The 24,848-nt window shown below is 40.2% G+C and overlaps 3 protein-coding genes across 9 annotated transcripts in view; all 3 read left to right on the forward strand.

The window, feature by feature from the left end:
* Nucleotides 1–409: 409 nt before the first annotated feature.
* On the forward strand, nucleotides 410–4,470 carry rpp14 (ribonuclease P/MRP 14 subunit). 4 transcript variants are annotated; one of them, XM_063911469.1, is made up of 7 exons: nucleotides 410–533; nucleotides 1,345–1,362; nucleotides 1,467–1,609; nucleotides 2,020–2,104; nucleotides 2,737–2,813; nucleotides 2,918–2,996; nucleotides 4,234–4,470. In XM_063911469.1, exons 3-7 carry the CDS (start codon nucleotides 1,518–1,520, stop codon nucleotides 4,288–4,290), a joined length of 390 nt encoding a protein of 129 aa, XP_063767539.1. In that variant the 5' UTR covers nucleotides 410–533; nucleotides 1,345–1,362; nucleotides 1,467–1,517; the 3' UTR covers nucleotides 4,291–4,470. The 4 variants fall into 4 exon arrangements, with proteins under 4 accessions (XP_063767539.1, XP_063767541.1, XP_063767540.1 ...); XM_063911473.1 differs by having other exon boundaries at nucleotides 489–533; nucleotides 1,348–1,362; XM_063911471.1 differs by lacking the exon at nucleotides 1,345–1,362 and having other exon boundaries at nucleotides 416–533.
* On the forward strand, nucleotides 4,297–5,102 carry LOC134883203 (hydroxyacyl-thioester dehydratase type 2, mitochondrial-like). Its single transcript, XM_063911468.1, has one exon. The coding sequence runs from the start codon at nucleotides 4,297–4,299 to the stop codon at nucleotides 4,771–4,773; it is 477 nt and encodes a 158-aa protein (XP_063767538.1). The 3' UTR covers nucleotides 4,774–5,102.
* A 481-nt stretch (nucleotides 5,103–5,583) lies between these two features.
* pxk (PX domain containing serine/threonine kinase) overlaps nucleotides 5,584–24,848 on the forward strand; it is a 48,725-nt gene continuing 29,460 nt past the window's right edge. For 2 of the 4 annotated variants that reach the window (XM_063911465.1, XM_063911466.1), the window contains exons 1-12: nucleotides 5,585–5,850; nucleotides 9,042–9,092; nucleotides 9,276–9,323; nucleotides 10,134–10,320; nucleotides 19,369–19,446; nucleotides 21,221–21,294; nucleotides 22,038–22,112; nucleotides 22,519–22,623; nucleotides 23,351–23,452; nucleotides 23,550–23,711; nucleotides 24,234–24,351; nucleotides 24,685–24,763. In XM_063911465.1, the coding sequence (XP_063767535.1) occupies nucleotides 5,749–5,850; nucleotides 9,042–9,092; nucleotides 9,276–9,323; nucleotides 10,134–10,320; nucleotides 19,369–19,446; nucleotides 21,221–21,294; nucleotides 22,038–22,112; nucleotides 22,519–22,623; nucleotides 23,351–23,452; nucleotides 23,550–23,711; nucleotides 24,234–24,351; nucleotides 24,685–24,763 (1,181 nt within the window). In that variant the 5' untranslated portion in view covers nucleotides 5,585–5,748. Of the gene's footprint in view, nucleotides 5,851–9,041; nucleotides 9,093–9,275; nucleotides 9,324–10,133; nucleotides 10,321–19,368; nucleotides 19,447–21,220; nucleotides 21,295–22,037; nucleotides 22,113–22,518; nucleotides 22,624–23,350; nucleotides 23,453–23,549; nucleotides 23,712–24,233; nucleotides 24,352–24,684; nucleotides 24,764–24,848 lie in introns of all 4 variants that reach the window. The other 2 variants (XM_063911467.1, XM_063911464.1) reach the window with 2 other exon arrangements.

A 24,848-nucleotide genomic window follows, 5' to 3' on the forward strand; every position in this document is an offset into this window, starting at 1 on the left:
GTGCAAATTATATAAATCGCAGAGAAGAATTACAAAAGTGACTTGACATTTGCTACCAAAATATGAAGATAAAATCATTCAAGGATACAAAATGTTGCAGGTTTAATTTGGCTTGCTTGGAGTATATTTTGGTCTTATGAAACTATTGTTAACTCAATTTATGCTTTGTTTTTTACAATTCATTTATTTAACATCATGCCGGATTTTCCAAGGTAACCTTTTATTTTATGTTTAATTTTCTTTCAAAATATTATAAATGGATCACAAAACAGGAACAAAAACATACAAACTTAAACAATAGCCATCGTACTATGATTTCAAATATCTGCACTTTGACTTAATAGACCAGATAATTATTACCTTGATTGTATATCCCGCGTTTGTGATTCCTGGATGTTGGTATAAATGACGGAGTGAAACATCTTACCACTGTGTACTCTTTGACATAGCCGTCTGTGATGACTGCGCATGCGCTATTTCCAGGGTTATGCCACACTTCACAACACGCTATAACCTCAATGTGGATGTAGTTGGTGAGTTAAATCATTAAAAACGGACTCTTTATAAAATGTATCCACCAACAAACTGCAGTTAATTTACTGTTAGGTGTTTTCAGCTGTGAGTGTAGCAACTACAAACTAGCATAGCTTAAAATATCTAGTTTTCCTAGTTTAGCTTCTGTTTGACCTCCTGTAAGCTAGTTTTCAGTTTCATGTTGTTGTTCTTTATACATATTTATAAGTGTCTAAACTTGAATTCATGCTTTTGACATGTTCATGACGTAAATATTTTCTGTCAGACTTTAAATTAAAGGGTAAATTAATATGTCAGAGGTTTAATGTAACAGCACGTTTTGGATGTTGTTAGCTAAGTTTATTATTTGCTAGTGTGAACAAAAATGTGTTGCTATTGGAGCGCACGAACAAAGTTTTAAAGGTTTGCAAACATATATGTACTTATTGATCCTAAATAGGGAAATGATTATGTTACATCATGCATTACAGTGGAGTAAACGCTACAAAGTAAACAGTTATATTGCATATTGATGAATACACAATATCCAAATATAAAGTAATGAGTTGGAATTGTAGGTTAATATATGTGCAAATATGCTGCATTATGTAAGGAGCAAAACATGAGTGGAGTCTGCCTAAAAATGTAAGTTATGAGTTTAGTAAATATTGCATTTTATTTTATTTAAATACAAAACTTAAGGAACCAGCCAGTATTGATCAAATACTAGTTATTACAAACTTTAAAAGTGCAACTTGCTTGCAATTACAGTTTAATTTCTTTGAAAGAGTTTGTCACTGTAGTTTTACTAAAACCTTTTTCTATTTCCAGCAGTGGATTCAACCACTAGTGAGTTTTTCCAGAAGCATCACAGTTTACAAAGTTAAATGCATCAGTTTCTTTTTAAAAAAAACATGTTGAGTTTAGTTAATCTTCATTCTTTGCTTTTATAGTCGGAGCTGGTTGTTATCTGTTGGAGTCCAAGTCCCTGATGCTTTAATATAATGAGCTGCGCTGACACCAAGGACACCCCTGCAGTTTACCAACGGGTCGTGTTGAAGAACGCCTCGCCGTACCACTACATGAAGGTCTGCCTGTAAGTCTCTGTGTGTCTTTTTTACTTAAAATCATTTTGAATGATCATATATACAATTTACAAGATTACATTTGAGAGAAGAAAACTCAAATATTATCTGAGATTAAAGTAGTAAATAATAAGTAAGGGTTTCAAATTTAAACAGTAAAATACATTGCAAGGTAGGATCAATCTCGCCATACTGCAAGAGATTTATTTAAAAAATAATCTGTTCATAAAGAGGAAATACAAAACACATATATGAGATATATTATATAAGTTATAAAAACAATATACTACAATTTACCAGTTGTATCTTTATGATTTATTGCACTTTGTTCTAATATTGTGTTGTCAAAAACATAATAACATAAGTGCATATTTACCCATGAAAGACATACCTTGATGCACATGTGGTTTCGGTGTTGTAGCGTTCTGGAGGATGAGTCTACCCGCCTGAGTGCAGTCGATCTGAAGCAGTTCATCATCTCAGGTCTGCACAGTCTGTATGGAGAGGTGAGCTCACCAACACTGGGTCGACGGTTCAATTCCAGCAGCGTGATCTGCTCTGACGCTGTGAATTCACCAGACAAACCTTTGTTTCTTATTTTGTTCGTATCATGTGATGACTATCAATACAACTCAGGAAATTATAATGGGTGTTTTCACTATTATTAATATCTTAAAATAATGATTTATTTTTATTTTGTTTGTTTGAAGAATATCTCCAAAACTTGCAACTGATTAAAGTTATTTTAATCTGAACTTGTACAGACGTAGAATAAATACTCAAGTAATAAACATTGTACAAACATTGTAAAAAACAATACTATAATAACAGTAGAAGTCCTGCATTAACTGAATTACCCAAGTTATATTACAAAAAATAATAGCAATAATAAGAGTTCTCATTATGCAGAATGCCCCATTTCAGAGTCTGAAATATGTATACATTTGTATCACTTTCATGTTGTAGCAGGTAAAGGTGGAGCTAAAGATATATTTATTTTTCATTGATAATGGAACATGTAACCTAAGCAATAAATAAATGTAGTTAAAAGTGCAATAGTGGCTTCCAAAATATAGTATAAAGCAGCGTAAACTATACTTAGTGACATCCCACCACAGCTTTTGTGTTTGTGTTCCAGGTGGGAGCAGCGTTGAACTTTGACCTGTTGAAGTACGATGAAGAAACCCTCACTGCCTTTCTGCGTGTATATAGCAAGTGAGTTCAGCAGCAGCACAATGGGAAACACATTTTCACTGCTTCTACCCAAGATGTTTTTTTTTTAATCCATATAAACTGTATTTGTGTGTGTGTGTTTTTAGGGGTTTTGTGAAGCTGTGGAGCTCCCTGACTCTGCTGGGCTCGTACCAGAACCAGGCCTGCGCCTTCAGAGTTCTGCAGGTCAGCACATTTACTCCAGCTCAGTGTGCTAAAAGGATCTTTATGTTGTGTATCAGCTGCTTAGAGACACTTAGATAACTGTGTCAAAGTTAAAAGGATTCATCTAGGACTGCACAGTAAGCTTTCGTAGTAGTGAGCTAGTAATACTTTATGGCAGCGGAAAAGGGTTCAAATCTGATCCGCGGACCTGATGCAGAATTTACCAGTCTCTCTGTAATAAAGGCAAAACAGACAAAGAAATAAAAAATAAAAAAACAAGAGGTCGCAGCCTGGGATTCACCTGTTTGTTTTTGTGTATTCAAAATACTAAAATAGAAATACTCTGTTAGAAAAGTTTGTAGAAAACTTGGAAAGTTTTTAGTTTTTTACTTGTAGATTTATGTTCAATTATACAAAACCATAAAAGTAATATATAGAGACATTCTTCATCACTGAAATCTACTCTGGACAAACCTTGATGTTCAAATGATATGCAATCAAAACAATGTGTTATCATGTATTGTTCAGTTTTTTGTGCAAGCTTTATTCGAAAGGCACTGAGATTGGTGTATTATGCTGCATCGATAAACACAGTAAGAGTTATTCAAATGTAAAATAAGAAAATATATAGAAATATAAACTATTATAAGATTGAAAAATGTGAACAAGAAATATAACATACAAAAATGTAAATATGATAAATATATCACAAATGACTGTATATCGCATACAATACTTCTGAATAAAAAATAGAAGACCTTCGCAGTTTAAAAGTGTTAATATTGTTCAGAAATGTGCAAAATTGTCTTAGGAATGGGTAAAAAATCACAGTTCGGAGTATTAAGAAGATAAAAGAAAATGTGCGAATAATTAGATTGATTGCCTTTCTTTTATTCTTTCTTTTTGGAAATATATATATATTCAAATACATAATTATCTTTATTCATATCTGTGTATATATGTGTGTACATTTAGCTACTCCTGTGTTTTACCTAACCCTATTGTTATTATTTTTATTCACACTTTTACTAACATTTTTTAGTCTTATTTATCTTTGATTCAACTCTTACCTGTCGTTCAATATGTTTCACTCTTGTTGTTTTTGCTGCTCTCAATTGAATTTCCCGACACATATTAATAAAGGTTTATCTTATGTCATGACGGCACATTAAAAGAACATTAACTCTAAAGAAACTAGTAACTATTTTTGCGTTTTAGGACTCATTTCTCCTCCTAATTTCTTTTGTTTTGACTTCAGGTGTCTCCGTTCTTGCTCGCTCTGACAGGAAACAGTCGCGAGCTGCAGCTTAACTGATGGAGGATGAGTTTCCTATGGAGAAGATCTTGTATTAACCCACGGTGGCTCGGCCTCTCTCTACCCTTCTGTCGTCTGCTGCACGTCGGCCAGCGAGCCTCCCTCACCAAAGCGTTCTCTGCCCGTGATGTGCAGCTGTTCGCCGAGCTGACGGGCGACAACAACCCGCTCCACCTGGACCCCGTCTATGCCAGCACCACCTCCTTCGAGATGCCCATTGTCCACGGTGTCCTCATCAACGGTCTGATCTCAGCCGTGCTCGGAACCAGGATGCCGGGCCGCGGCTGCATCTTCCTGTACCAGGAGATCCGCTTCCCTGCACCACTCTACATCGGAGAGGAGGTGCTGGCCGAGGCCGAGATCAGCAAGATCAAGATGTCATTCGCCTTCATCGCAGTAACGTGCTCTGTGAAGGACAAGGTGGTGATGGAAGGGGAGGTGATGGTGATGATGCCTGAGGAGCAGCAGAAGAGGAAGGAGTGAGAGGAGGATGAGGATGAGGACCATTATGTTATATGCAATGAATACAAAAAATCTCCCCTGCAGCACACAGTGCAGCTCGACTTCCTGAAATATTTTGGTTGGAGGAGCATTACCGCATGACAGAATCTCCTGCCTATTGTCTTTGTGCTGTAATTTATGTTTAATTTGTTCATCATGCGCACAACAGGAAATGCATTTGAATAGAGCAGCTAGAAGACAGGCGCATGTCACTTGATTTTGTTTTTTTAGATGTTAAATCTGCTCTTTATTTTGTTTAATGTGTGAGATATTTTGTGTGGAATAAAAACTAAGTCTTTTTTTTTAAACTACAGGTTATCTTTGAGTTTTTGAGGAATTCTAAATAAAATTACAATTCCTTTTTTACGGCAGAGTGGAAAAATGATAAACCCAAACAATATACTACACAACAAAGAATTAAAAAGTTTCAAGAAAGTCAGGAAAGACATCAGATAGTAAAGTATTTTTATAGTGTCTCAGAGATTTTTTCTTTGTCTTTTCTGGTAGAGACCTGACACATTTTTGGTTGTTGAATATATTCAATACTGCTTTATATAGATAAATACAATGTAGACCATAAATAGATGCATAAGGATTCAATTAAATGTATTGAAATCAGGTGAATACAAAAAAAGGTAATATTTTCTCACTCAGTAAGACATTTATAATAAAATACTCCGTATTTTGTTAAGTTATGGTGTTAAGTTCACAATTGTTCATCGTGGGTATTTTCCTTAGCCGTTTTCCCTCCGGACCAGCAGGGGGAGCTGACGCACAGTGGCGTCGGTTGCGTAGCAGCGTTTCTTGGTTACGGTAAAGCTAAGCTAACAGCTAGTTTGCGTTTCTCTGGCTATTTCCTCCTCTGCTCAGCGGGGCCCCGCCTCAGTGTCTTCCCGGCGTTTACAGTCAGTGACCCACGGACGTTTACATCAGACTTTCGCCGTTTATCCTCCGGGGATGTCTTACCTGGAGAAGCCGGCCCCCGGCAGGCTGCTACTGGACGACACCGTTCCCCTGTCGGCGGTGATCGAAGCCAGCCAGAACCTGCAGTCCCACACGGTGAGTGTTTACAGTGACTAAAACGACAGGTAACCGTTAACAACATGTAGGTTCAACGGTAACAGCTTTATTAAATGGTTCATTGGAGGTAGATGTTAATGTCTGGCTGTTGCTTAGTTTGAAATATAGCTCAGTTGTTACAAGTGGGCGTTTGAGTGTCTCGCTGCGTCACCGGTTCCATTTTCGGACACAGATGTGAATGCTTTATTTCGTATCCTTTCATGTACATTGTCACACTAACCATAAACCATATTTTACTACTCAATACATACTAGTTGGAAAACAGAACGACCAACCTGAACAAGGTGACAGTTCAATATTAAGCATCAGTGTTGTAACATAGATCCATTATCGGACAGGCAGGCAGCTGACCCTGGCTCTGTGACACTGATTAAGCAATTTCCTGGAAGCTCACAGAAAACTGCTGATATAAAGGGTTTTGGACTGGAGCACGGACTGAATGAAAGACCAGGGGCTGATATAAATCCATATAAAGTTTTGCGTAGTAATTGATTCTCACACTATCTAAACCCCAAACTGTGGTCATTTTGAATGTGTAATGATCTGTTGCAATATTTGGCAAACATCCTGTACACCTTATACTTAATTTAAAAGAGGTTTGTTACATTATTTATCTCTGTTGACATCCCTCTCAGAACATTGTATTAAGACCACATGCCTTTTAAAAATGTTAAACTAAAGGAGCTTGGCATCTTCTCCCAACATTAACATTCAATTATGTTGGGGCAAGCCAATGTTCAGCATTAACTCGAACTGCAATCTGTATTTTAAACTCGCGGTAACAATAAAGAAAAGACGTTTATAACAACGTGACCAGCCATGTTAGTATTTAAGCAGGGTTTGTGTGGTCTGTCCGATAACAGACGCAGGAGCCGTGGGTTTGTTGTTGTCAGTCCGACAGGGATCAGCTGAGCTAGCCAGTTAACCGAGCGTGCTAATGTCAGGCATCTGATCTGATCATTGTTGGTGTTATTTTTAGAGTAAAATAAAACCATTAACTCATAGGAGAGACTTACGATTGGTGCTGGTGGACGTCATAATTACATTCATGTATTTATTTTCTATCAAAACATTACCTTCTCAATTTTGAGTGCTGGGTAATAACCATGTTGTTAGGTCCACTCCATTTTTTCTAGATTGCAATTACAAATATAATATTATTGTTGAAAGGGTAATACATCAACTCAGTTAATCTTCTGATACTACTGCACTTATTTTCCCAAACTGGAACTCATTGGGATCATGGACATGTTAAATAACATGAGGTCTGGGATTATTGTAGAACTAATAACTGAGTCTGCAGTTTGGCAGGACTGAATGAATGTTGCAGGGGAAAGGACACTGAGGGCAAACTCTCTTATACTCATTACCCTACATAAATAACAAAAGAAGCACATGACTGTTACAGTAAACATCAACATGCTATACAACAAACAGGCCAAGTACATTATCATAAAGAACAACTCAATGAAAAAACCCATGCCTTCACACTGCTCTGTCAATCAGAAGGGATTAAAATCAGTTTAATGGGATTAATTTGTCTAATTTAAAAAGCTTTTGCAGATTGTTTCAATTGTGTAGGGTAAAGTATGAAAGCGTTAGTTTCTCAGTTTTAGCATGATTCATTTGAAAGACCAACTATTTTTGGGACCTATTTCACTTTGATTCATAGTAAAAATATACTTATAAATGATTAAGTAATTTGAGCTTTGTAAACACAATGTTTTTGTAGTCACTCAGTACAGATGCTGAATCATGTTCCAGCGTATTGCAGCATCCCTAATGTTTAATATTTTAGTTTTTAACGGCTTCTGCAAGCCCAAAATGTTACAGACTCACAAGTGGAGAGTTATGAGGCAAGAAGGCAGGTTTACTATAACTGCAGCATTTAAAAACAACACAGTTCAAAGTGCTGTTATAAGGGATTGTAGGCAGTATCAGCAAGACGAGGCACGTTTATGTATGAAGCAAATTTCAACATGATGCAATTCAATGTGCTTTACAGACAAACACAAGCATTAAGATAAAGTTCAACAGAGAAGCATTATGAAACAACATTCAATCATAGGTAAAAACACAAATAAAACAAGCTAAAATAGTTAATAAAGAGTTGCAGTGGAGGATAAGATATTAATCATTATTTAATTTATTAAAAAGCATTGACAAAAAGAAATAACTTTTATTTACGGGATTTATTAGAAGATATATGAAAGACTATAAAACACATCAGAAAACTGAAAATATTACAGCTAACAATTGTGAAGGTGACATTAGAAAAGCAGATGTATATCACAAGTAATGCAATAACCCTAACCCAATGTTTAACCTGATCCTTTTTTATTTTAATGCTATTTTTTTGTTGTTGAAACTCATGGTTGCTGCTATCTTTTTGCCAAGTCCTCTTTTATAAGAGTTACTTGATCTCAGTGAGACTAATCTCGTTAAACAAAAGTGTATTCAAAGATAAGAAATGGTTTTGATGACCTATAGTAGACACTGTCATGCTGGAAAACTGTTTTTGTAATGCTAAATAATTGTTTAAAGTCACACTACAAAGCCTGATTTGTGAAGCTGCTCACATGTTATGGTTGCGGCAGTGCCTGGAGTCTGTCAGCAGGAAATGTATCGTAAAAAGACTGAGGATCAGATTAAAGAAGAATACCATGTTTATACCATGGTGGCTTTTTTCATAATGTTGTTCATCAGATTCTCCACTGCAGTGTTATGTAAAGCATTTATAAGGAAATGAATCAGAAAGTGAACACACCCATAATCTAAAACCTGTTTGATCCACGTGGCATTTCCTCTGGCTGTGATCTGTGAGTCTATTTATCATAAAATCATGACCTTAATATAATGATAAAAAGACTCACATATTCATGACTTTCTCTTGTAATTGTATATTTGCCTTATTCAAATTATATATATTTAAATGACCATTTTTTAAATAAAACTACCACTTTATTTTTTATACCATGAGGTTTTGTATAAAATCATACTTACTTAACTTTTCCCTTAACACTGACTGAACTACATGTTTTATCATCTCCTTCTGTTATGTGTAATGTTATGACTCCATACTAATTTCATTGTTGGACTGAATTTATTTGATAATAATTACATTTTTCACTTGAAATGTGGCAAATGTTTTATTTTCTCTCGTCTCTTAGGAGTACATCGTCAGGGTCCAGAGGGGTGTGTCTGCAGAGAACAGCTGGCAGGTAAATTACAATTTACAATCCCCTAGGGGTGATAACACCACTCGGGAAAATCCAATAAGGGAATTTGTTTGGCAGTAAAATTAACCTTTGACAATGTCCTTGATTAATCATAACACTTTAAAAAAATGAATGCACCAATAAAAGATGATTTGTCAGTAACTGATATGTGATTGTGTTTTGCAGGTTATCCGGCGCTACAGTGACTTTGATGTTCTTAACAGCAGCCTGATGGTGAGTTTAACATCTTTATAGAGGCCCTATAATGCTTTCTAGGTTTCCTCTTTCCTGCAGTGTGTTATATAGGTTTTTGTGCATGTAAATGGTCTGCAGAGGCTAAAATCCCTGTGTTCCCTCGAAGACGGTTAACACATTATACGTGATAGGCTGAGGGGCAGGACATCTCTAAGCGGTTGACCAATCACAACAGCAAATTAGGCTCTGGTTTCAGACAGAGGCTGAAAATACCTTTTTGAATATCAAAGCATGGAAACATGTCACAGTAGAGGCACAGAATACAAATATGAACCTGAAAATGAGCATGATATGTTCTTTAAGTCAACCATAGGGAATGGAATAAATAAGATTTTATTGATACTAATGCCATTGTCAATTTCGCATATCGGTGTGAGTCGTTGCAACACACACCACTAGCTTCATCTTAGCTTACCTCCTTCCTGTTTGGAAACGCTACATGGCGGTTCGTTACAACATGTTTAAGGCTTTGCTGTCGTGTCATAGATTGCCCAGAAGCCTGACAAACAAAGTCTGCTCTACACATATTGTGTGTCGGATTATCCTGGTTGTGACTTGTCTAATGTTCAGGTCAAAGGATTCCTGGATAACAGGAAGTTAGCAGCAGTTTTTTCTGCTGAAGTTTCTCCTGCTCATTTCCTTTCAGGGTCTCCAACTGACCCTGATCCTCAGTCAACAAGACAAACTGTGTGAACCCTGTTAGTGCGCTTCAACGTACACAAAATGTCAACATTGGATAACAGAAAAGACATTTAATAGTGATAAGAAAACGGGCCTCTCCATCTGCAGGTTTGTGGCATCAGTCTCCCTCTTCCTCCAAAGAAGTTAATTGGAAACATGGACAGAGAGTTCATAGCAGAGAGGCAGAGAGGACTGCAGGCCTTTCTGGACTCAATTACCCAGCATCCCATGCTTTCCAGCTCCTTGACTGTCAAGAAGTTTCTGGACCCAAACAACTACTCAGCCAACTACACAGGTCTGTTCCCTTGTCTTATTCACAGGTGGAAAGTAACATAAAATACTTTACTAAAGTACAAGTTCAGGTACTTTGATGTTGCTTTATTCTACTTCTGTATGTAATGTTGTACTTTTTAGCCATATACATTTTCTTCATTAGGGTTATTTTTCTTACTTGCTTTATTTAGATTTGGACTTCACATTTAAAACTTATTGTTTTAAATTGAAAAATACCAAATAATGTACTTATTTCCCACAGGCCCAGAAGTGATTTAAGGGACCACATTTGAAATATTCTCTCTATTCAGTTCATTTTGTAGGACCCTGGATAAATTATGAACAAACAAAACATTTAAATGTGTAGGATATGAACATTTCTGACCTTTATTCCCCCTATCGGTCATTTGAAAAGAGACGTTGTGGCAGACATCCCATTTCCTCTTGAAATCTGTATGTTTATATTCAAATCTTCTAAAATAATAATTAAAGCTGCGAGCAGCGATGAACGGGTCTTCAACGCTCCGTGCAGGTCCGCTGTTGTCCGCACGTCACCGCGTCACAAAGGTGTCTCGAGGACTCGGCCGTTCGCAAACTTGGGAAGTTTCAGGCCGATCGGAGAATGTACATGGGAGTTACAGCTGTAACATAAATATGACGAGTGATCTGTTGCCATGGCGAGCATTGTGTTGTCATGGCAAGGACATATGGTGACACCCCATAATAGGCCTAGGCAGAGGTTGCGCTAGACTTTTTCATTGTCCGTCATTTTGACGGGCAGGGTCGTAAAAAATCCGCCATTGTCCATTATTATCTGTCATTGTATTTGAACTTTTAAATGGTTATATTAGGCCTAAGCCATAATGCTTATATTTAATAGCCTCAATTGTTTTTTATTGACTTATTGTCATAAAAAAAATAATTCACAGAACAAGCGTGTTTTAATAATAATTATTTATTTATGCATTTCTTTCTGACGATCAGAACTTTTTCAGCTGTGAAAACATAGCGGCTGTGCCTTAGAACGATGGGCTATTTTAGCCGAACGAAGTCAATTATAGTGAAAATACAAACAGCTCAAGCAGCTCAAACTTTCCTTCTTGGCCGCATGGATTTGAACAGTGCGCTTGCCTGCTTGTAATCAAAAGTGTCAATGGATTCTGCTGCCGAGGCGATTGACATTAAATGCTGCGCCTTTGCCTCCGACAGACGACTTCTCGTGGCGGTTTTTATTTTATTTTGAAGGCTGAACCCCCGCTCAGCTGCAACACTAGACACTGGGATAACCAGCGCCACCTCAGCCAACGCTCTAAAATCGGGAAACATTTCCCCTAGCGAAGTGATGAGCAGCCGACAGGAGCCCCTGAACGAGGGATTTCCCGACCCTGCCAGCACTCTCTTCATCGGGAGAAAATCCCTCTGCATGCGGTCATTTTCAACCAGTGGTGCAGCTGCACCCCGCGGTGACCCGTATTGGTCACAGACGCGCTCCAATGCCTCTAGTCCGTGAGTCTTCAACGCGCTGTCAGCTGTGGGATAGCGCGAGGCGTTGAGCACGGTGTCGAGATCTGCGATGATTCCCAGATGCTCTTCGGGGAATCTTTTTTTCACTGACTTGGTGATCTCTGCCAGGTATTGAGAGCGCAGCTTGGAGAAGGCCTGAGCATCTGGCTGCGTGAGGGTGATGCCACAGAATCTGCCGTCCTGTGATGCCTCGTTGAACTTTCTCTCCGCCACCCCTGGCTCACTTATCAGGTCATCCAGGCTGGCAAGTGTCATGTTGACCACTGGCTGGATGGAGGAGATGTTGACGTCCTCTTTTTGGAACGTGAGGTTCATCCTGTTGACCACAGACAGGACGTCAGTGAGGAGGTGTGTCAGGGCAGGGAATGTGGACTTCTGGAGCTGCCTCCTCAGACCCTTCGCTACCGGACAGTCTCTCGCGGCTTCCTCCTCCTCCAGCTCCAGCACCAGAGCAACCCAATTTGCCCGCATGCCCTTAACTGCCCTCTCCAGGGACAGCCAGCGCGTAGCAGATGGCTGCTTCAAACTCAGCAAGTCGTGTTCATCCATTTCTTTCTGGAGTTCCTTCAGTCTATGGGTTCGGATGGGGGAATTTTTGTAATACGTGTAGGTGTTGTTGACTGTGGTGACATAAGCATCTATCTCACGCACAGCTTTTGATGCGTCTCGGGCTGCCAGTGCCGTCCTGTGCGCACCACAGTGTATGTTTACAAGGTAGGGACAGTCATTCTGGCGCAGCTGTTGTGCGACTCCGTTTTTTCGTCCCACCATCACATTGGCCCCATCACTGCCCAACCCAACAACCCGAGACATCGCTACTCCACGACCTGAAAGCACATCTTTAATTTTTGCTGCGATGCATTCAGCTGTGCCAGAGGGTATGGCATAGTTGCCCATGAACACAGTTTCAGGCTCCCCATTCTGTTGAAGAGATAGGTACGTTATGAGCATTTTCTCAACAGTTATGTTGGTTGTTTCGTCTACTATCACCCCCACATATCTGCTGCTTGCGATGCGGTCATCTATGGCAGAGGTTATGGTCGCTGCTATCGCTTCCTCCATCTGGTATATTGTGTCATGGTGTGTGTACGTGTGTGCAGTGTTCAAGTTTGGACACCCGGCAGACTGTAAGAGATGAATCAGTTTTGGGTACTGATGGCTCGGTGTACTTGTATTTGCCATGTGTAACACAACCTTAAGTTGTGTTTTTAGTGCCTCGTTACAGGCAACCTGGGACTTTTCTACGTGCTTCTCCATCTGCACACTCTGATTGACCACCGCGCAGGATTCGATGTGGCTGTGGCTGCTTTTGTGGTCATTGAGGGCCGATTTCTGGATGGTCGTGCAGCCCTTAACAAATCCATTGTTCGCTTTTGCCCTTCTGCAGATGTCGCAAAACATTTTGCCTCCTTCTGCCCTCAGCCAAGTAAACTCCCTCTCCCACTGAACCCTGTACTCCCGCCTGACCTCCTTCCCGCTGCTTGTTGCTTTCGCTCCCGGGGCCGCTGACAGAACAGCCGTTACTGCAGGTCCCCCTTCTTCATTATCCTCCAGTACATCACTCCCTCTCTTCTCTCCTCTCTCAAGACCACCGGAGCTGGGCTTTTTAAAAAATCCTGTTACACTAAGCTGCCGTGACATCTTGCTACACCTTATCGTAACACTGATTTTTATTTTAAAGGGCTGTGATCGTAATGCTGATCTTAACTTGTGATGCTGACCGTATACTCTATCCGGATAGACAACGAATGCACGAGCGATGAAAGAGATGACAGCTAATGAACGGCTAATAATTAGCTCATTAATATGCACGAGCACGCCACCAACAGGTCAGGAGTGAAGGCTACCGGTAGCGATTCATTAGTCTATCTGTCAAAGTAACGGACGGCCATCGGATTCTGCCGTAGGATAAGATGTCCACCCCTTGCACAATGTAGGCCTACATGTTGGTTTGTTTGCCTGTACTTTCATTAAAATGATCGCAGATATTTGAGCAACCGTGATCCTAGGCGTCCTTAACAATAACAGCACTGATCACGTACAGGAGACAGCGAAGTGACACAAACGACTCAATGCATCTCTTTTAAATAGCAAAATTACGCCCACATGCTTTCTGCAGATGATTGAGAAGGGGAAACAGCCCACTGAAACAGGTAGATAGCCTACACTACTGCAGCCATAGGCTACATCTCAGACTGTGCTAATGGCACAGACCGCTAATGGTTTTAAATCGGAGCATGGCTTTGAGTGCGATGGAGCTGAACTTGCGCAGCTGGCTACAATGTATCGACCCACTGAACACCAGAACAGCCGTAACGTCGGCTCAGATTGAAAGTTGGTGTCGGCAATGAAGCTTATGCAGAGTAAGAAAACTGTCACAACTTGCCTGGTATTTCAATTGTGATTTTTATTGTTGTGTTTATTATTGGTAATGATCATTGTAAAAATCTGTCAAAATGACGGACGGCCTTCAGATTTTTCCGTCATAGCTAAAAAATATCCGTCAATGACGGACATTTGTCGGTTAACGCGACCTCTGGGCCTAGGTCTCTTGAGGTCTGCATCGTTATGAAACATATGAAGTTTGGTGGCGATCGGACAATGTATATTGGAGTTATGGCGACATCGGGTTTTATAGCGAGGGATGTGTTAAACATGGAAACGGCAGATGATGACACCTCGGATTTTAGGTAGAGCTGTTGAGGCATGGACCAGTGATGTACATGTGAAGTTTGAGGGCGATCGGACCATGTACATTGGAGTTGCGGCGACATCGTTTTTTATGGCGAGGGATGCGTTGCCATGGAAACGCCACATTTTGAAACCTCAGATTTTGCGTAGATCTGTTGAGGCATGGACCGATCATGTACACGTGAAGTTTGGTGGAGATCGGACCATTTTCCACAGGGCTACTGCAACATCGTGTTTTGTGGCGAGGGATGCATTGCCATGGAAACGCGACATTTTTAAACATCCGATTTGATGGAGTGCTGTTCAGGGCAGCAGTGTTAACCACCATCTGAAATCTCTGGCTGTTCTGAGCATGTCAGTTGGAGTTATGACATCATCTTGTTCCACGGTCAGGGATCACCTAGCATCGCGTGAACGTGAAAATGGGCTCCACATTACGACAACGCCGTGCGATAAAAAGAAATTCTGTTGGATATCATTTTACCGCCCAGGTCTCTAGACCAGGGGTGCCCAACCTTTTTTGAACCAAGATCTATTTTTTAAAGTTGATGGTGTGTCGAGATCTACCAAGCCATATCGAAAGCCATAGCGTAGCCACAATTAATTGTGCACCTATATAATAACACAATGTTCTGACACAAAGATCAAGTTTTAACCATAATAATACATTTATTGAAGTAAATGTACGTCGTGCAAAGAATAAGCACAAGTAGGCCTAGGACTGGCCCGTAACAACACAACAACATACAACCCAATTAATACAATGCCTAATTCAAGTTGGAAAAGTGGTTCTCTACCTTAGTGGGACTTCTGGCACTGAGAGGAGGAAGCTAGTCTCTCATAGTCCGGACAGTAGGAGCTGAGTGCCAGCCGTAAGCAGGCCGCAAGGTGGTCATCAGTCCTGGTGGATCTGTATTTTGACTTAATGATTTTCATATGTGAAAAGGCAGACTCACCCAAAAATGTTGATCCAAAAAGTGCAGTCAAATTCTTTGCAGTTTGTCTGAGGTTGGGGTACTTCTCTTTCTGCATTAGATTCCAGAGTTGGACATTTGTGTCAGGTGTAGCTCTTGATTTGAGCTCAATGTCATTATTTAGTGTGAGGATCTCATTCTCAATAGCACCGCTATCCAGGTTGAAGAGTGATGCCACTTTGGACGTTATACAACTCACATCTATATTTTCCCCAAATGGAAAACTGACAACAGGCTCAATGGATGCAAAGTCAGTAAAGCGCCTGTCAAATTCTGGCAAGATGCTTTGCACTTGATCATCATAACGTGCACTCTCAAGCTCCGCACAGTCTTAGCCTACACACAACATTTTCCCGCGATCGACTGGTAGACCGCGATCGACTGGTTGGGTACCCCTGGCCTAGACCTTACTTTCCATTTTGGAGTCGATCGGATAAGGGCCCTAGGAGGAGTTCGTCAAAGTACGGATTAAAAATGGCCGACTTCCTGTACGTTTTTTCACACCCCTCCAAGAGGCTTTTTGGTTCGTCTCCACACCTTAGATCAGGGATCACCAACCTTTTTGAAACTGAGAGCTACTTCATGGGTACTGAGTCATACGAAGGGCTACCAGTTTGATACGCTCTTCTGAAATAACACATGTGCTCAGTTTGCCTTTAGTTATACATTATTAATAATGATTAATGATACTCATCTATGTAAAGACACTGATCACGTTAATGATTTCTCACAATAATCATCAACAATGAAAACACGGTGGGAAACAGATATCAATATTCAGCACTTTATCTCTATTAATCTCAGTAACTGTTACATTTTCAGATGATCACTTACATCACTAAAATTTTATAGGAAAAATGTCCCATTTTCACTAGCCACTGACAAACCCTTTTAACAAATCATGAACTATGTTGCACCATGTTTCAAAAAGTTATCAATTATGTAATGTTAAAGAAAAATCTACTTGCATATTTTTAAATAAATCTTGTCACATTTTGAACTAATGACCAAATCTGCAGCATTTTGAACAAAATGATAACTGTTACATGTCATGAACACACTTTTAAATTGAACACAATTCTTCAATATTTGAATTCAACTTTGCCATGGCACTGCCATGTTGCCACTGACAACATCTGCTCTCTGTTTCTTTGTTAGTGGGAAGACTGGCATTGCATGCTGTTCACCAGTGTATTGTAATCTGGTGTGTAATTTGACACTGCAACTGTGAGGGAGTGTTTCAGATGTGCATCAGTGAGGCCCGCTCTGCGTTTGTTCTTGATGAAGTTCATGTCAGAAAACACTGATTCACAGAGATAGGTGGAACCAAACAGGCTGGCAACCTTCATAGCTGCTGTGCATACACCACTGTATTTCTGTGTATCAACAAGGCACCAAAAGTTGGGTGCAGCCGGGTAGGCTTTGAGGTGGAGGTCATTTTACAGTGTTATGATTTCAATCTCCACCTGTCCAGCATCCACGTCAAAGGTTGCATTTAGTTGCTCAGCAAAGCATGTTGTGTCCACATTCATGAAAGGATCGGAAATGAATGACACACATGGCTCGAGCTGATCAAGCTCACAAAACCTATTCTCAAACTCTTGCCCAAGTCTGTTTATGGCTTCACAGTACTTTTCTGCAACTTTGGCAAATGTCTCAGATGCAGAAGCATTGTCTTTCACCACCGACTGCACAGAGGGAAAGTGCAGCACCTTTTTTCTCTGTAAATCCACAGAAAAAATGTTCATCTTGGCTTTAAATGCATTCAAAGCACTTATCATATCAACAACAGTCTTACCTTTGCCTTGCAGCTCGCAGTTCAAGTGGTTTAGTTTCCCAGTAATGTCCTTCAAAAATGCAAGGTCAAGTGTCCACTCTGTGTCCTCTAGCAGTGAAACGTCTTCGCCTTTGGACTGCATGAACTCTTTGATTTCACCCAAAAGTGACAAAAAACGAAGTAAAACTCGTCCTCGGATCCATCGGATTTCTGTGTGTAGCAGCAGGTCACAATATTCAGCTGACAGCTCCTCCAATAGCACCTTGAAAATCCTGTGCTGTTTTGCTTTGGAGCGGATGTTGTTTATGATTTTCACAACGGGAGTCATCACCTGCCCAAAGTCAATCACTTTTGCACATAACACCTGCTGGTGAATGATGCAATGGTAATGCAGACATTTTGGGAAGCCTGGGTCACCATTACAGTGAGCGATGAAACCTGTATGTCGGCCGATCATAGCAGGAGCCCCGTCTGTAGTCACTGCTACCAGCTTTTCCAATGCTACCCTTTTCTGCACGAAAAACTCCTTCACCGTGTTATAAATGTCAACTCCCCTCGTTGTTGTCTTTAAGGGCAGTATTGTCAGGAGTTCTTCTCTTGTGGAGAAATCTTCAAACACCATCCGGATAAAAACCAACAGCTGCGCTGTACTGCTGCTGTCCACGGACTCATCGCACTGGATGCTAAACCAGCTGCACTTCGCCAGATCCCGGTCCAGCTGATCGGCCAAGTTACCAGACATAGCTGACTCGTCTAGCCATCGTAGATGCCCCCAGTTGGACGTCGGAGAGAGTGGAGATTAGATCGGTTCCATTTTTCTCGTCTTTAAGTACAGTGTTAGCAATTATAATCATTGCTTCTTTGACAATTTCTCCGTCTGAAAATGCCTTCTTCTTCTTGATCAGAAAATGTGTAGCTCCAAACGACGCTTCGGTTGCTTTTTTTGACTTTTTCACCGGCCTCGTGAAAAAAGACTGTCGCTTACCCAAAGCTGCCTTTAGCTCGTGGGCTATTTCTGCCCGTAGTGCGCTTCCCGGTGGGCATTTAGCATGGTAGCTTGTGCCGCTTTGCCGTCGCCACAGTCGCCCCGCAAATGAGACACACGCAGGTGTCTTTCACAGTCGTAAAAAATAACTCCTCCTCCCATTTGTTGTGAAAGTGATACGTTTTCTTTCTTTTTTCTGCCATGTTTTTGGGGTAAGAAACTGCATTCGGCGCCAATCTTCGCTGCGCCCGCTAGCTTACTCTCCACTTATCACGCGCATAATACTGACCTTAGAACTAGAGTAGGTCAGAGTTCATCTGAACTTATCTAAACTTCATGTATAATGAACATATTTTTAAGATATTGTCATTTTGAAATCTATATGAATGCAAGTGTGATTAAAAAAGAATAGCAACAGAATAACATTTTATTTTAGACGCAGCTCACTAGTGAGTTGTGCTATTTTTAGAACAGGCCTGCGGGCGACTCATGTGGTCCTTGGTGGCGACCTGGTGCCCATGGGCACCATGTTGGTGACCCCTGTCTTAGATGTACGTACCAAATTTAATTTGTTTACGAGAAAGTTAAAGGGGGGGAGTTTACGTTAAAAACGGAAGTGGGCGTATCTTGCGCATTTTTTTACACAAAGTTCCGGAACACATTTCACACGTCTATTTTTTACCAGTCCTGACGTGCGTGCAAAATTTAGTGACTTTTCACATACAGTATGTTGCGTTCAAAAGGGAAAAATAAAAATCATAATAATAATAATCATAATCCTTTCAATATCAATTATGCTTCGAGTAGACTGACGTGAGTGAAGCCCACGTCACTCTACGAGAGCGGGCTACCCAACTGTCTTGATTTCGGCCCCTTTTTGGGTGTTTTTGCCGTCGTTTTCTGTGTGTTTTGCAGGGTTGTCGCTCACTTCGCTTGCGATTACAATAGGGCCTTCGCCGACCTCTGGTCTCAGACACTAATAAGTGATTTGTCCAAAGATTTTATCTTTAGGGACATAACAAGGCAAAGACAGTTTGACAAGTTATTGTTCTAAATGACCAGGAAATGCATTATTTTCCTGCTTTATCATCTCTCTCTCTCTCTCTCTCTGTGTCTCAGAGATCGCCCTGCAGCAGGTCTCCATGTTCTTCAGGTCGGACCCAAAGTGGGAGGTCCTGGAGCCGCTCAAAGACAATGGTAAGAATCTGACTGAAATATATTTTAAACATTAAAAGTGTTTGTGGTGCTGATGCTTATTGCAAGTCCAACATGCTGATGCTTGCTTTGGCTTCATGGTATTCATATTTGCGTTAAAAAGGCGGCAACTAATGATCATTGTATTATTACAATTATGTTTTTCATTAATTGATTGTATAGGACCTTGTAGAGAATAGTGAAAAATGACTGAATTGAAAAAATGTATACAGAAAATACTAAGTTCACTTTAAATAGCCACGTGTTTCAGGTCGATTTTAACATCATGTACCGGTATATTATGTCAAGGATTGTCCCTTTTTTCAAACACATTTTAACAGTAAAACAGACTAAATACAGGAGAAGAGTCATTTTATTTACTATTTCACTCTCAGTACTGATTTATAATCAAATTACTGAACTGGTTTCTACTCTCCATTCAAGATGAGTTTCTCGAGCTGACACAAGGATCCAGAAATAAAAATAAAAGCGAAATACAGCAAATAAAAATGCAGAAAGTTTCCCAGGATATCTTGAAGTGTTTATAACCAGGGTGGGAATTTCACGGCGGCCATGACGGCGATGGCCTTCATTGCCCCTCGGTCTGGCCGTGATGCCCCGAAAATAATTGTACCTCCTATGGCCACCATGGCCGTTGTGCCCTGATACTGTTAAAATCTCCAAGTTGCTTTAAAAGTGTCAGAGCGGTGGTCTGGGCTCTGAACTGCATTAGTCCTTGTAGCTTGATTGGTTCCGCACACCTCACATGTCATCATCGCATCATTCAGTCATCATTGCAGCGTCTCGCTGTAAGAATACAAGGAGGCCTCGTGTCTCTTTTTGTCCGTGAGTTTATTCACTTCTGAGACAGGTTACTGTCGTCCGGAACCACGCCTAAACAACAAAGAAGTACGTTAATTATTGCACACACATATACCGTTAGCTCTCCCATAGCATTCCCCCGTCTCTCTCTCTCTCTGTGGGAACCTCCCTTCTCCTCACCCAGTGGCATTTTTATATGTACAAAACTGGTGGGGCACGAACAACTTAGATATATAAAGGCTTTCTGTACCTTAATACGTGGAGTAAAGAGCGCTATCACAAAGCAAAACTTAACAATAACAACGACCGTGATGCTTCAGCATGAACACATCAGACTGTACGAAAACACAGGCACTCGTCACGTGGTTACAATAGCAATCATCCATCGATACATAAACTATACTTCCACTCACCAAAGCTCCAGTAGATGGTCAACTTCTTTCATTTTCTGTTTGTATTATTTACCGCTGGTGATGTAGTCTAAGCCCTCTCGTCTCCTCTGCATAACTGCACTTTTCGCACACACACTTACAGCCAATCAGCTCTGACTTATGAGATGACGTTTCAGTGGGGCTGCGAGCGCTTTGCTCCAGTTCTGATTTGTTTTTTGCCGCACACATTGAATGAAAAACTACTCTATTCAATGCGCAGTGTAGTAAAAAAGTGATTTGTTTTCCATGTCATTCGTGTGTTTTTATTATCAGAAAGTTAAGTTGTTTATTTGTAAGCTCCAAATCCTAATTTTTCCCTAAATGGCCTTTGTGCCCTGGCATGTGGCCTTTGTGCCCTAAAAAAATGTTGTGACACAAAAGGCCAAATGGCTTTGCCCTAAAATGACGAAATTCCAAGCCTGTTTATAACAACACTGCATTTTGTATTATGTGCTGTATTGGTTAGATGAGGAAGAGTTGTGTTCATACTTTATGGGTTAAGTGACATGCTGATTGTTTTTCAGGCTGGAGGATCCGGAAGAAATACTTTTTAATCAAAAACAAAGAGCAGCCCAAAGAGCGGTATCTGCTGAGCTGGGTGAGTGACAGGAATCAAATCATGTGACACTTTGGTCTCCTTTTGACTTCAATATTCAGTGATGGAATTCACAGGTTAAACACACAGAGATTTTGATTTTAAACAATTAATTAAGATCATCCAAGTTATATTTTTAATGTTTCTGCTGTTCCAAACACTCATGATGTGCATGTAATAACAAGCATTTATTTCATAATGCATGCCTTTATGCACTGGGTGTATAGACAAATGACATAATTCTTTATATTAAATTAGGTTTTGTGTATTTTGATGATATTTATTGTATTTTGAACCAGAATATGCCTCCTAGTATTATAAAATCCCAACTTCTTCCTGCTTGAAGTCTGATGATTTCTTCATTTTGTAGTCTGTCTGTCTGCAAAACCCGGACGTGTGTAATAGAAAAGTGTTTACTGAAGCATTGAGTAAAATAATAAATAACACATGGAAAGTTTTACTATTTATTTTCTTGTGTTTAGAAGAAGAAAGAAAGACAAGAGGAAGACTGTTCCTCTTTCCACATACTGACAGATTTCCCACAGTCCAGAAGATTGAATTGATGTTGATTTAAACTAAATTAAATGTCATTAACTGATACATAACTCCAGTCAGAAGCAGCAGATATAATTAAGTCTGTAAACAGTCTGGTTAGAACTGACTGCTTTAGTTTTTTTACTGCAAATGTTTGTTCAACAGAATACCGATTTTGTGTGTGTGTGTGTGTGTGTGTGTGTGTGTGTTAGGTGGACCTGGGTCCTGATAAGTTCCTGTCGGACAAAGACCTGCAGTCAGCCATGAAGCTGCTCACCAGCCTCTCGGTACGTTCAAATCAAACACAGTAACTTCACATTTGAAAAACTGAAGACCATCCTTTTATACTTATACTATGGCATAATAATCAAACATTATTATGCCATAGAAATGTAAAATGTGTTTCAGAATTTGCAGCAAAAATGAGCCAATATTTATTTACAATACAAGGTCCTCCACATACATCACCATCCTGCAAATTTGACAACGTTTATTCTTGTAAAACAGAAACAATGATGAGTCATAGCTAATAAAAGTTCTAATAGTCCTAACACAGTTTTTGACTGTAGTGGTATTCAAATGATTTGGCGTGGTTAAGATACCTTTTAAATCATACTATTGAAGTCAGACAACCACTGACGGATTTGATTCTACTTAAATATCCGGTATAAATAATGTTCTCCTCCGCTGCAGGTCCCATACCTCTGTCCGCTGCTCTTCTCCAGCACCAGCGAATCTTCAGCGCTGCTCATCCGGCCGTTCAGTGAGAGAGGCTCCCTGAGAGACCACATCTGTAAGGTAAGCTTGGTGTGTGTGTGTGTGTGTGTGTGTGTGTGTGTGTGTGTGTGTGTGTGTGTGTGTGTGTGTGTGTGTGTGTGTGTGTGTGTGTGTGTGTGTGTGTGTGTTGTGTGTGTGTGTGTGTGTGTGTGTGTGTGTGTGTGTGTGTGTGTGTGTGTGTGTGTGTGTGTGTGTGTGTTAAAGACGTCAGGCTTCAACTGAGGTGCTTGTTGGATGTCTGAAAAGGTTTTGACTGTCGAGTCACAGATTTGTTTTGGAGGTTTCTGGATATTCATTTTCGTAATTACATGATCCATGAATATGTTGCAGGTTGAGATAATTTTACTACTTAAAGTACTGCTTAGTCGCTTTATCCATTAAAAAAGGGCTCATAATTAAGGCTTCTCGCTGTCCTGGCACAAGTAACACTTAAAAGTAAATCAACTCACAAGGTGATTAAAAAAAGAAGAGTGGAAGTTGTAAGTAACTATGGAGTAAGCTATCTCACTTCCTTATCATCACTCTGTTTTGATTGTATTACCACTATAAATAAAACAACACATGTTGTCAAGGGTCAAGTAATAATTTAATTTGGCCAAAGAGATTTCTTACTGACTTGCCCAAGAAAAAAAAATACATTAATGTTGAGTCCTGCACAATTTATTGGTTGCTTTATGTTTTTATTAACAATCTGAACAGTAGCTGTTGCTTGGTAGAAAATGAGAACTGTTGACCTTCTCCCCTGCAGGTGAAGCCCAGAGAGAGCTACCTGAAGAAGTACTGCAACCCTAAGAAGAGTCAGGGTCTCGAACTGCAGCACATCAAACTGTACGGCCGTCAGATCCTCGAGGTACACACACACACACACACACACACACTGAAAACATTAGTCCTCACACCTTAAAGTGTTTTTCGTTACTTGAAAAGTCTTTGTGTTTGTGTGTCAGGGCCTGAGGCTCCTCCACGATGGCGGCATTTTTTTCGGTCACCTGCACGCGTCCAACGTAATTGTGGATGACGGCGTGTGTCGACTGATGGATGTAGAGAACGGCATGCTGGGAGTTCCCTCAGCGCTGCGACCGGCCTTCATCCAGCTCAGGAAGATCAATGTAAGTAAATACTAAAAATGTTAATATGGGGAAGTGCTCAACAAAGAAAAATCAAATGCAAAACATTTAAACAGACAGAAGCATCACACAAGGAAGAGACAGTTGACGACTAAAATAGACACAGCGAGCATAAAAAATAAATACAATTAGAGAATAAGCACCGTAGAGAGCATAATGATGTTAATTAAATAAACTGGCTTTAACTTCATCTGTAATGGCTTTTTTAAGGGTATTCTATATTTCTGGAGTATATTTTAAAAAATTAACCTGCACTGCTTTTTTTCCTGTAGTTTTACATTAACACATAGAACCTTTCTAATCAAAGTAACACACAAACTTACCTGCTATATGCTTTTTGTTGTCTGAATAAATGGGCGCAATAATTAAAAAATATATATATCTTTGAAGGTGAAATGCTGAGAAATTAGCCTGCTTTTGTGTGAACAACATGGTAAAAAAATCGACATGTGCCAAGTGATCTTGTAAATACTTGTGTGTGTGTGTGTGTGTGTGTGTCTGCAGACCACAGAGAGCATCGACGTCTTCTGCTTTGGACATTTACTGTACGAGATGATGTACGGCCGGCCGCCGGACAGTGTCCCCGTCGAACAATACCCCGATGTCCCCTACACTGCCGTGGGTTAGTATATTTCAACACACAAACACACTCGCAGAGTTCAAAACGTAGGCTTACAGATGCTGTCATATGTCATTTTGTACCTCATGACATTTAAACCGGAAACATACTGTAGTTTACTTCAATGCAAAAACAAAGTTTGCAATTTATTCCTGTTGTGCTTTGTTGACTATTGTGTGTGTGTGTGTGTGTGTGTGTGTGTGTGTGTGTGTGTGTGTGTGTGTGTGTGTGTGTGTGTGTGTGTGTGTGTGTGTGTGTGTGTGTGTGTGTGTGTGTGTGTGTGTGTGTGTGTGTGTGTGTGTGTGTGTGTGTGTGTGTGTGTGTGTGTTCGTTCAGTGTCAGTGCTTCAGTCCATTTTGTCCGCAGAGGCCTGTAAGAGCGGGATGCCAACACTGGCGGCGCTCATCCAATCACCGTGAGTTCATATGTTGTCAGTCTACACACATGTTGTGTTTCTTATTGAGCAACAATACACATACAGTCTGTCCGCCTATTGTCTT

This window comes from Eleginops maclovinus, chromosome 20 (assembly GCF_036324505.1).
Source record: "Eleginops maclovinus isolate JMC-PN-2008 ecotype Puerto Natales chromosome 20, JC_Emac_rtc_rv5, whole genome shotgun sequence".
Taxonomy (NCBI): Eukaryota; Metazoa; Chordata; class Actinopteri; order Perciformes; family Eleginopidae; genus Eleginops; species Eleginops maclovinus.

Excerpts from the sequence above, each read along its gene's own strand:
- LOC134883203 (XM_063911468.1), top strand. The coding sequence starts at position 4,297 with ATGAGTTTCCTATGGAGAAGATCTTGTATTAACCCACGGTGGCTCGGC.
- rpp14 (XM_063911469.1), top strand. The coding sequence starts at position 1,518 with ATGAGCTGCGCTGACACCAAGGACACCCCTGCAGTTTACCAACGGGTC. Across the intron at positions 2,814-2,917 it reads TTTCTGCGTGTATATAGCAA|GGGTTTTGTGAAGCTGTGGA; the intron begins GTGAGTTCAGCA and ends GTGTGTTTTTAG. Across the intron at positions 2,997-4,233 it reads GCGCCTTCAGAGTTCTGCAG|GTGTCTCCGTTCTTGCTCGC; the intron begins GTCAGCACATTT and ends TTTTGACTTCAG.